Source organism: Peromyscus maniculatus, chromosome 9 (assembly GCF_049852395.1).
Source record: "Peromyscus maniculatus bairdii isolate BWxNUB_F1_BW_parent chromosome 9, HU_Pman_BW_mat_3.1, whole genome shotgun sequence".
NCBI classification, from domain to species: domain Eukaryota; kingdom Metazoa; phylum Chordata; class Mammalia; order Rodentia; family Cricetidae; genus Peromyscus; species Peromyscus maniculatus.
The window spans coordinates 48,639,164-48,651,046 of NC_134860.1; the positions used below are offsets into that span (position 1 = coordinate 48,639,164).

General features: G+C 45.8%; 1 protein-coding gene across 2 annotated transcripts; it reads right to left on the bottom strand.

The window, feature by feature from the left end:
• Positions 1-1,371: 1,371 nt before the first annotated feature.
• Positions 1,372-8,283, bottom strand: Rnase12 (ribonuclease A family member 12 (inactive)). 2 transcript variants are annotated; one of them, XM_076544913.1, is made up of 2 exons: positions 8,260-8,283; positions 1,372-2,005 (listed from the first exon to the last, which is right to left on the bottom strand). In XM_076544913.1, the coding sequence occupies exon 2, from the start codon at positions 1,965-1,967 to the stop codon at positions 1,530-1,532; it is 438 nt and encodes a 145-aa protein (XP_076401028.1). In that variant the 5' UTR covers positions 1,968-2,005; positions 8,260-8,283; the 3' UTR covers positions 1,372-1,529. The 2 variants fall into 2 exon arrangements, with proteins under 2 accessions (XP_076401028.1, XP_042140737.1); XM_042284803.2 differs by lacking the exon at positions 8,260-8,283 and adding an exon at positions 2,261-2,462.
• Positions 8,284-11,883: the final 3,600 nt, after the last annotated feature.

An 11,883-nucleotide genomic window follows, 5' to 3' on the forward strand; every position in this document is an offset into this window, starting at 1 on the left:
CCCAATTGCTTTTTCTTAAAAAAAAAAATCAATTGAGGGCTGGAGATCCGGCTCAGAGGTTACCAGCACTTTCTGTTCTTGCAGAGACCAAGGTTCAGTTTCCAGAACTCACGGAGAGTCTCACACCAACTGTAACTCCAGTGTCGGGGAGTTAGAGGGCCCCCTTTCCACCTCTCTGGGCACTTCATAAATGTGACACAAACACACAAAATAAAACAAGTAAATTGAAGGGGAAGTGGAGACAAACCGCCCCACCCCCAGCAAAAATCTATTAATTGATTGCTGCTGGAAGAGGAAACCTCAGTTTTCTTTAATGGAGTGCCATTGGGTATGACAGCCATACCTCAGGGCAGGCCTCACGCTCAGGAGTAGTTGGCCAGCCCAAATTGAACTCCATGGTTTTTTTTTTTTTTGTTTTTGTTTTTGTTTTTTAAGAGAAAGAAAGAACACGAAGCTGATATTTTTAATTCATTTTTAATTAAAACAGGATCATGTCACTTTTCCCCCTTCTCCCTTTTCCTCCAGCTCCTGCCATGTCCCCTCCTTCCAACCCCTTCTATGTTCCCTCGTTCTCAAACTGATAGGCTCTTCTTTTATTATTACTGTGCATATATATATATATATGTATATATATGTATACATATATATATATATACCCTGCTGAGTCATTTTTGTTGTTGTTTATGTCTATATAGTTTCAAGGCTGATCACTTTGTAATGGATAACCAATTAGGGGGCTGGGTAGGAACATCAGAAAGAACTAGGAAAAGTTGGAGGCAGGGGATGAATATGATCAAAATACATTGTATGAGCCAGGCATTGTGACATAGGCCTTTAATCCCAACCCTCGGTGGCAGAGGAGGGCAGATCTCTGTTGAGTTTGAGGCCAGCCTGTTGTACATTGTGAATCCCAGACCATTCAAGGCTACAAGATAAGATGCTGTCTTAAACAAAAAACATACATAATATGAAACTCTTAAAAAATAAATTAAAAAGTGATTCAAAAAATGTATGCCATATATAATCTTTCATGCACAAAATTAAAATTTTTAAACAAAATGATCTGATTCTCTGCTGATAAGTTCTCATACTCTGCCTCACCCAATCCTGTCCTACCACACTGGATCTTTGAGATAAAGATATTTTACACCAAAAGGATTTTTGCTATGATTTTGACTTTTCAGAATATTGACTTACTGTTGTTTACATAGATTAATAATTGGGTTCTGGTTGTCTGGTGTTTGGTTGGTGGTCCCTTGAGTGTTAAACCTGAGTGAGTAGTGCTCACTCTCACCCAGTCCTACAAGATGCCCGTTGATTCTCATCAATTGACTCACCGGCAAGGAGCAAGAACTGAAAACACGTGCGGAGTTTGTGGTTTAATTCAGCAAAGATGTTTTTATTGACACAGAATCAGTGGTGGCTCCTCAGACACACTGGCAGGATCCACCACCCGCCCCCATTCTGCTCACAGCGGTACACCACAGCCACAGCTCGGGTCAACCGGAGAGAAGTTCGCACACCCTGTGCTATTCAATATACCCCTGAAAATTAACTGGCCCCAAGTCATCACAAGTGACAAGAATGAAGCCCTCTATAGGGGCGATTTGGTACCTGCAGGCAGGGTATCTGGTGCCATCGATGAGCTGACAGACTGTCATTCTGAATCTCGTCTCACTCTGGAAGCAGGAGCTATCAGAATAGTTTGGGCACGTCATCTGCTTGGAGGAAGTGCAAACGCTGTTGATTTTCTGAGGCCGCTCATGGATGAAGACATGCAGCTTTTTGCACGCGTGGTCAGGTTCCCTGATGACTCTCTGTAGTATCATGTAGTTGCAGTACCTCAGAAGGGCAGAGTTCTGAGGATAGTCCACGTGCAAATGCTCTATGGAGGTCAGCGTGATGTCCTCAGTCGTCTCGTTTTCCCAGAACAGGAGCAGCAGGAAAACGATCACCATTAGTACCATCAGGGGCAAGATTCCCTTCACATCTCTGGCTTTAACTCCTAGTAAACAAAGGGAACAGAAAGGAGGAGAGGGTGATGAGAGTCCTCCAGGATATAGTATCCTGTCCTGCTACTTAAAATCACACTGGCCATGGAAGACCCTATTGCAAGGGCTGCCCGTCAGAAAGCTCTCACTCCTATTACTGATCAGCTTCCTTTCCACCCAGTTCCACACGCTGCCCAGACTACCGACTACCATCTGTTCTTTCTTTCCCTCGCAGGGATTCTCCTGCGGTCTGTGCTAGCTCCCCTCACCTGCCCTTCTTGCTCTTGCTCTCACAGGTAACATGTCCTTTTAATCATGTATGTGAGGAAATCCTTTGCGTCTCACAGTCCCCAGACAAGAGCTGGTAAGGAGTTGCTGACTGTGGGGAGGGCAGAAGAGGAGAGGGCAGAAAGGGAGGAACCCGTGGAACAGTGTGCTTGGATGCCTTCGGGGAGGAAGAGGCTTTGCCTTCAAAGTGAGACATTGGTGAGGCCGGTCCCGGATAGAGGTTCTCGTTGAACAGCTGTGGACTCTGTGGAAACATGTAATCCTGGTGTATGCCAACCACAGTATTGCCCATCATCTAAGTTTTTAATCAGTCCTAACTACAAATCTGTGAAAGAGCTGCTGTTTTTACTCCACTAATAGAGATAGACATTCCAGACGGGTCATGGTTGGGACATAAAATCAGGAAGCATAGCAAGAGTTCCATCCTGCCAGCTCCAAACACCAGTTTCAGCACGCTTGATTCCCGTATGGTATCTGGGGCTGGGTAAAATCAGTTCTCTGGACTGAGCTGAGCGTTCATCTAGCTAAAGCCCTGGGCTTCTGAAGGTGTGGCAACAGTTCCCAGACTCTGCTGAATCTTTGAACCATATCAGGTGTTAAAACAAACAAAACACAAATCATCCGTCAGCAGCTTCCACATGGGAATTAGTAGATGAGCACTTAGTAAGACATGTGGTTCCGGATGCTGAGGCAATAGAAAAACTGTGTCACCGTCCATCTCAGAACGTCTGATGAACAGATGTGGGGCGGGGGCGGGAGGGGGGCATAGAAAACAGCGCTTGATGTAGTCTTGCTCTGACATTGAGCATTTAGCTGGAGTGTGCGGATGAACATGTGTGTGGAAGTGTGTGCGTGTATGTGTGTCTGAATGTATGGATGTGTGTATGTGAGAATGTGTGTGTGATTATGTGAGGGTGCATGTGTGTGTATGACTATAAGTATGTGGAGTGGTATATATGTGTGAAAACGTACATGTGTGAGAGTGTATATGAATGTGTGTGTTGTACATTTATGTGAGAGCGTGTTATTGTATATGTATGTGTGACTGTAAATGTGTGTGATGTGAATGTATTATGTGAGGTTGTGTGTGTGTTTGTGTTAGTGTGTATACGCAAATGTTTAAGTGTGTGTAAGAGAAGAAGAGAGAGAGAGAGAGGGAGAGACAGTCTGCTGGGGTTTGGGCAAAAGATCAAAAGCACGATATGTGCTGACCATTTGCTTTGGCCCTGAGCTATACTCCAGCCTCCGATGTTGTTTTAGGAAGATAAGTGTGGTCCTTAGAATGACAATGGTCCCTACAGCCCTGTACATTTGAACACTTGGTCCCCATTTGATGGAACTGTTTGGGAAGGATTGTGAGGCGTGTCACCAGCAGTGGGCTTCGAGGTTCCAAAAGCCCACACCATTCCCAGCTCTCTCTCTGCCTCTGTCTCCATCATCTCCACCAGGGTGTGAGCTCTCAGCTCCTGCTCCAGCACCATGCCTGCCTGCCTGCTTGTTGCCATGCTCCCTGCCATGATGGCCACGGACTCCAGTTTCCTGAAACTCTAAGTCCCCAGTAAACTCTTCTGTAAGTAGCCTTGGTCATGGTGTCTTAGCACAGAAACAGAAAAACAGCTTAGACAACGAGTATGATGGGATCCATCTTCCTTTCTCTCTCTCTTTTTTGTATATATCTGCAGCTATTTATGTAATAAGTTTAAATTCTTGCTCTCGTGGAGTTTACATCTGGTAGATGCTGATTGACAATGAAAAGTAAACATACTGGGTGTTCTAGAAGATGGACACTGTGCAGTTTTACGTGGGACAGTCAGAGGCCTGTTTCCTTTTCTTTCTGTTTAACAAATCTCAATGTTGTTTAGGAATTTGCCAGGCCTTGGGCTGGAGAGATGGCTCAATGGTTAAGGGCACCTGGGATGGAGATCGTGCCCTAAGAAGGGCTAAGGGCTCATCACTCTCTTTTTGAAGATGCCTCATCTGATCAATTCACATCAAACTGAAATACATGGCTATCCATATGAAAGAAGGGGTGTCATTTATTAAGTGGTGCTGTTTACCATGCAAGAAAAGCCACAAGGCAGAACAAAACCCACTATAAGAGTTTATGAAGGGAATAGATAGGGGGTGTGCATAGGCCTATGGAATGACCATGCACGAAGAGAGCTGAGGAATAGGTGGAACCTGCTTTTATAGGTCCCTCCCCCTGCACATGCGCATATGGGCTTACGTAGCCATGCCACGCATGCATAAAATATGTGATCACACTGCATGCGGCACATGGATTACATAGGACATAAGGCCCTGGGATGACTAAACATCTTACCTGGCTACTGGACAGTGCAGGTGCGCAATCATGCACGTGGTCATGTAGCTGGGGGAGTGGCTAGGAATTCTAACGAGGGGGAGCTTCACAGTGTAATCAGGAAAGGCCAATGCCCTCAGCTCCACTTTTCAGCCACTCCTAAGACTAGGATTTTCTGGCTTTTCTAGATTGAAAACAAAGTGGGAGCGGGGTATTGTTATTTTTAATTATCATTCAAAGTAATAGCTTCCATGGTGACATCTTTATACATAGATATCAACATGCTTGGCTATCACTGTCCACCACACACACACTGATCTCCTCTCTGACCCACTTCCTAGTCCCCTTCCCCTTATCGAATAGTCCCTCTGTCTGCTTTTGTATAGCATACATGCTATTAAGAGGAGGTAGTTTTTTGTGCAAAATCCTTCAGAACGTCTTGGCTACTAATTCCAAACACAAAAGCCTGAGACTTACCCTGCACCTGCTGAGTCAAAGTCTCTGGAGGTAAACTGCACTTGCACTCCATGGCCACCCTCCCCAGAAATAACTCCCCAAGGGATAAATGGCATCTTCATTTCCAGAATGGCTCTCATCCACAGCAAAATGAGAGCTGCCCACCATCCACCAGGGAATGCTCACTGGACTGGTCTGACTCAGCTACATCTAGACCACTGCCTTGGTACAGAGCTTGCAAGCCAGGAATAAGGCAACCATCCATGAGCTCCTTCCCTGGATGCCTGGAGGGTCTTCCTTTTTATTTGGTTTTTCAAGACAGGGTTTCTCTGTGTAGCTTTGCGCTTTTCCTGGAACTCGCTTTGGAGACCAGGCTGGCCTCAAACTCACAGAGATCCGCCTGCCTCGGCCTCCCGAGTGCTGGGATTAAAGGCATGCGCCACCACCGCCCGGCCTGGAGGATCTTCTTCAACAGCCACTGCTGGGGGAAGTGAGTTTCCTGCGAATGACTGGCCACATGGTGCTGTAGAGGCTTTGCCTGGCTTCCTCTCCACAAACTGTGCACATATGGAGAAGAGAGTCCATCTTTAGCGCGGTGTCCGCTAAGATCACGTGTTTATAGGGGAGTGTAGCTAGAGTTTTCCTGCTTTGCCCACAGTCAGGACAAATCTTTGTCACCCGCCAGTCCCACAGCTGCTCAGACCCAACCAAGTAAACACAGAGACTTATATTGCATACAAACTGTATGGCCGTGGCAGGCTTCTTGCTAACTGTTCTTATAGCTTAAATTAATCTATTTCCATAAATCTATACCTTGCCACGTGGCTGGTGGCTTACCGGCGTCTTCACATGCTGCTGGTCATGGCGGCGGCTGCAGTGTCTCTCTCCCAGCCTTCCGCTTCCCAGAATTCTTCTCTCTCCTTGTCCCACCTACTTCCTGCCTGGCCACCTACTTCCTGCCTGGTCACTGGCCATCAGTGTTTTATTTATTGACCAATCAGAGCAACAGATTTGACATACAGACCATCCCATACCAAGCTGGCTTTAGAGGTGGAATTGGCTCACTCCCCCTCTAAACCCAGACATATTGCTTAAAAAAAAATGGTTAAGAGATTCTTGTGTCCCAAATCAGAAGAGCCCTCTGGTGTGGGACAGAGAAAAACCAATATTTTTATTTAAAACAGGTTGATTATAAATGTGATCTCTTTCTAAAAAAGAAAAGGGGATATGATATGGATATATAGTATATAGAGATGATAAGATAAAAGGGTAGATTAATGAACCTACTTTTAAAGAACAACTTGTTTAAAATGTTTTACATTGGTATAGATTTTATTTTATGTTTAAAATGTTTTACATTGGTATGGATTTTGGTTTGTTGATACAGGCTTGAAGTTAATTTTGTTCTACTGTATATATATATATGTTTCTATTCTTGTTTGAGGCATTGTGTTTGTGTAACTCATTTAAAATTGTAATGGATAATTAAAAATAGATTAATAATTAGTCATCTATGATAATCATATTTGTAGCCATGTTAGTTAAGTCTTCTAGGTATACATAGATATATTTCAGATAGATAGGTAATCTTCAAACACTTCATAGACCTAGAGAATATGGCATTTAAATAACTTAGAATTCTGTTGACGTGAGACACAATTGCTCCTGGCTGCACCAATTGATCCCGAGAGAATGTTGGGCTTCTAAGACATTTCCATTTGGAAGTTTGTCTTTTTGGCACAAAATGGCCTACTGGGCAAAGAACTGCCCTTGCCTTGACGGCTAACAGTATGAATGCAATGCTGTCCTTTCTGGACAAGCGGGACACAAGGAAAGCGACCACTGTACTCTGCCAAGACAGGGTAAGATGGTCTTTCAGAATTCCTGCTTCTAAAAATGGTCTGTCATATACTCTAGGCCTGTAGCCAATTTGAATGCACCAACAATGCTGAGAAACATTATTAGGTGACTGTCCAGGCTGCCGGCCGTCTTGGTCTACTCTTGCAAGATTCCCAAAAGTTGCTTGCATCCGTCTACCATTTCTCAGGTACCATTATGTTCCTTCTCAGGTCTTTGATGTGGTTGAAGACTAGATAGTCGTAATTTCCTCAGTTATGATAAAAGATAAGATAGCTATAAAACCTTAAACTCACAAATATAAGATAGATAGGACATCTTCTTTAATATTGTAACTATAATTCTTGCTCGGTAATGGTTTTGTTATATGTAATTTTACCATGTTAAAGTTAAAACCTTCCTTTTTAAAAAAAGAAGAAAGGGGAAGTGCTGTGGATATCACTCTATATAAATAAAACACTGATGGCCAGTTGCCAGGCAGGAAGTAGGTGGGACAAGGAGAGAGGAGAATTCTGGGAAGCGGAAGGCTGAGGAGAGAGACACTACAGCCACCGCGAGGAGAGGCAGCCTGTGAGGATGCCGGTAAGCCACCAGCCACGTGGCAGGGTATGGATTTATAGAAATGGGTTAGTTTGAGATGAAAAAGCAGTTGACGGGAAGCCTGCCACGGCCATACAGTTTATAAGTGATATAAGCGTCTGAGTGATTATTTTGTAACTGGATTGTGGGACTGCGGGGCTTGGGGAACCTGGAGAGAAGCCCTCCAGCTACAGGGGAGGCTGAAAGGGAGAAATCAGCAGCCATCTTGAGAGACGCTTCCCCCTCCTCTCCAAAGGGATTTGCTGACCAGCAGTTTTAGAAGTGATCAGAGGTTGAACTTAAGGCTGGGACAATAAATCTATGCATCCTGGACTTGGCACAACAAGATAGAGGGAGTAATGGACTCAACTGACCAGACATTGACCCTAGAGGAGAGTAGGACTGTAACAATAAATCTGAATGTGTCAACAAAAGCAGGACAGAGGGAATAAAAATTTTTGTCTCTATAGATACCCTGAATCCTGTTAGCAATTAGTAACCTTATGTTTACCTCACCCTAGCCCCCTCATCCAATCCCAAGCTGCACGTAAACTTTTCCTATATAAACCCCTTCAAGTGAGTGCTCGGGGCCCTTCTCATCCACCCGCTGTGTAGGATGTTGGATGGAGGACCGAGCTTGCTTGTTTTGTTAATAAAAACCTCCGTGTGCTTGCATCGGATATTGGCTCTGTGGTGGTCTTGCTTAGGGGTCTTGCAACCTGGGTACAACAGGCAAATGGGTAAAAGATGTCATGTCTTGTCCCCTTAGTGACATCAACTACCTACGTTAGCATGCGAAGCCACGCACGCCACTTTCCAGGGTTTCCATTTCCGTATCTCCAACAGGAGTGCTAGGAAAAAAGAAGTGTGACAGTGAGACTCCATTCTGCTTTTACACACCAAGGTCACTGAGCTTCATTTAAAGGCAGGCACAGGCCGATCTCATATGACTGGCTACCCAGGAAGGAGAGGTGAGGTGTTTTCTGGAAACAAGCAATGAGAAAGCAAGGCGTTAGCTGCTAGGTCCCGACCCAAAAGCGGGGTCTGACTTAGGAGTAGAGGAGTGTTCCTATGAAACAGCTTAGGGAACTGGCAACGTGGTCAAAGGGACACCTCCTCAGAGCTGATCCCTGCTACAAGCTCCTGGGCGATATTCGAACTCCCCTCCCAGGTGAACAGAGAGGCCCCGCACACACCCAAGAGCAGTCTGCTCCGGCCCTCAGACCCTGGTGTTCCGAGTTGGAGACCGTCAGTCAACCTGGGTTTAACAGTTAGAGCCCCAGGCTGTGCACACAAATTCCTTCCGTGGGAGGGGCAGGCATTTCGGGTCTCAAGATGTTCCTTGGGTTCCCATAACGACCGCCACAGGCTAGTAACCCAAGAATGACCAGATGAGGAGAAATTGCCCAAAGCCTACCCTTTGAAGGGACAGTCCCTTCCATGTTCAAGTTCAAGAAGTGCTCTGATCACATCTTACCCAGCTTCTCTTCTGTACCAGCAGCCTGGGCACTCGCCCAAGCCTTCTGAATGGAGGGACCATTAAAGCCACCTTCCTCCCTGTACCCCCAGGGCATTCTTCCCTCCCTGCACTCCCGGGGTCTGCTTTCTTCTCTGGAGCAGAAAATAAGATAAATCCTTGGGAAAGATGAACTAGAATAATCATCACGGCTCTAGAAAATCCAGATACTTCTTAAACAAAACAAACAAATAAAAATCTCTCCCGGCTCATCAGCACCCACTAGGGCCACTTAGGAATCCTTAAAACTGGTTTCTGTCCCCTGAACTGATGCTATGACCCCTGAGCTCAGTAAACATTAACTGCACGAGGAGCATGCGAATGGTGGTCTAAAGGGACCGTACTTGCATTATTTTTAATTTGTAAGAATTTCTGATATTTGTTTTTTGATTTTGTTTTTTTTTTTGTTTTGTTTTGTTTTCCAGACAAAGTCTCACTATATAACCCTGACAGACATGGAGCTTGTATTGTTAGGTCTGAAGACATCAGATATATTGACCAGGCTGGCCTCAAGCTCACAAAGATCTACCTACCTCTGCATCTTAAAGGCTGAGATTAAAGGCATGTGCCACCCATGCCAGGATTTAAGGTTTATTCGGTGTGTGTGTGTGTGTGTGTGTGTGCACCTAAGTGCAGGTGCCCAATAGATGTCATATCTCCTGGAGATGGAGTTAAAATCAGTTGTGAACCACCTATATTGGGCGCTAAAACCAAACTCGGTTCCTCTGGGAGAGCAGCAAGCTCTCTTAGCTACTGAAGCATCTCTCCAGCCCATTTTATAATTTCAAATCTTATGTATTTTTTTAGTGTGTGAGAGGGTGGTGCCTGTGCCATGGTGATTGGGTAGAGGTCAGGGGACAACGTGTAAGAGTTCTCTTCTTCCACTGTGTGGATCCCCAGGACGAGGTCATCAGGCTTAGCATCAGCAACTTCATGGGATGATGAGCCTCCCTGGAGTTTTTACTATCATCTTTTTGGGGGATTACTTGGGTGAAATCCTCCAGCATTGTACGCTCATAACATGAGAAAGTTAAAAAACAAAAACAAAAAACAAAAAACAAAACAACAACAACAACAATAACAAAACCAAGGAGGGAAACATATTGATTTCCCACTCTGCCAGGCCTTAAATTGATTACCGTGCCTCTGAATCCCTCACTTGACTTGCTGGCAACCCCTTAGAGATTTTGGTTATAGCTATTAGCTCTGTGTTCTTCTCCCTCCCTGCCTGTGTAATGCGATCTACTTTAATAAGGAGCACACACACACACACACACACACGCACACGCACACGCACACGCACACACACACGCACACACACACACACACGCACGCACGCACGCACGCACGCGCGCGCGCAAAAGTCACACACATGCATACACTCACAATACACTCACACATACACACACACAAGCACACACTTATCTAATTGCATAACCACCACTTCCCTGGGAAGCCACACAGCTCCTTCCTGATAAATTCCACCTCCTACTTCCTGCACATGGAGAATGAGCAAAACGTAGCAGACCACTTAGGCTCCTTCGGGGCCTTTCATGGAAGACTCAGAACAGTACCTTCTTTGCCCACAAAGGCTTAGAATCCAGATTGCTTTAGCACCTGGAAGAGACGTGGCCCCGCATTTCTGTGGTTTGGCAAGAGACTACAGTCTCAAAGAGAAACTAAGCTGGATTGAGGGTTGGGCCTAGAACTCAGCTAGAGAAGGCAAAGTACAGTGGAGGAGCGTGGTTTCGAGGAAGATGGGGCTGGGTACAACCTCCGGTGGGCCTGAAGAGTAACTTGGTAGCATCTTTAGTTCCGCGGGCACCCCTAAGCACACCAGAGAGCCTTGCAAAAAGCACTGTGCCCAGAACCCCTGCTTCAGAAATTCCAGCAGTGAGAGGTTAAAAATCCTCGTAAGGAAAGCTCTGGTGAGAGCGGTTTCCAAGGAGCGACACTGCTTTCATCCCCGCACAAAAGGGCCCGAGGGAGGGAGGGAGGGAGGGAGGGAGTCCAGGCTTCCTGTAGCAGGACGCCTCCCATTTGCGGCCTCCTGATGTTCCAGAATTCAAGGATGACAGTTGAGGCAATCAGAGGGCATGGTGAAATCCTTGACATAAAACTCGCTTCTCTGAGGAAGTCCTGAAAACATTTTCTGGAAACTGCAGAAGAGAGATGGGGGTGACTGTAGTGTCACGATACTCGGGAGTGTGTATAAACGGTGGGTGGTAGTGTCTGGTAGTTACTCTCGCTGTTAATTCACAGGAAGAGAGTGTACCTAAAGGTGAAATACATGCGTCTGACACAGTTGTTATGTCGTGGTTACTCTAAATCAGATTATTCCTATTTAGTATGATTTTGTTTCGCTTAAAAAACAACAACAAAAAAAAAAAAACGTTTGGGTTTACTGCCGAGAGGGCCGACCCCGGGAGGAGGACCTGGAACTTCTGGCACACTAAACGAGGGTCATAACCTTGGACCACCCAGCCATCCTAAACCATGCCTTTCTTACTGTGACCTTAGCTAGATTGGGCCTCGTCCGCCGATGGTTTCAGTTTTCCTTTGATAACTACAGGCATGGGGCTCTCCCTGGTGGAAGAAATAAGTCACTGCAGTCTCCTTGCCCCAATCCAAAGGCACGGAACCCCGAAACCCCGAATCCTTCCGGGAAGAAGCGGTACCGGGACCTCTGTGGGTTTTCAGAATCCGGATGGAGATGCTGCGGGAAGGGGAGTCTGCGCGGACGCTCCGAGGGCGCGGCGTGTGCCCGCGGGGCTGCGCTCCTCGCTCTGGGTCGCCGATCTTTCCATAGTGTCAGACTCTTTGGCTAAAAAAACAAAAACAAAACAGACAAACAACAACAACAACAAAAAAGTCGAAAGTCGAACAAACAGGAA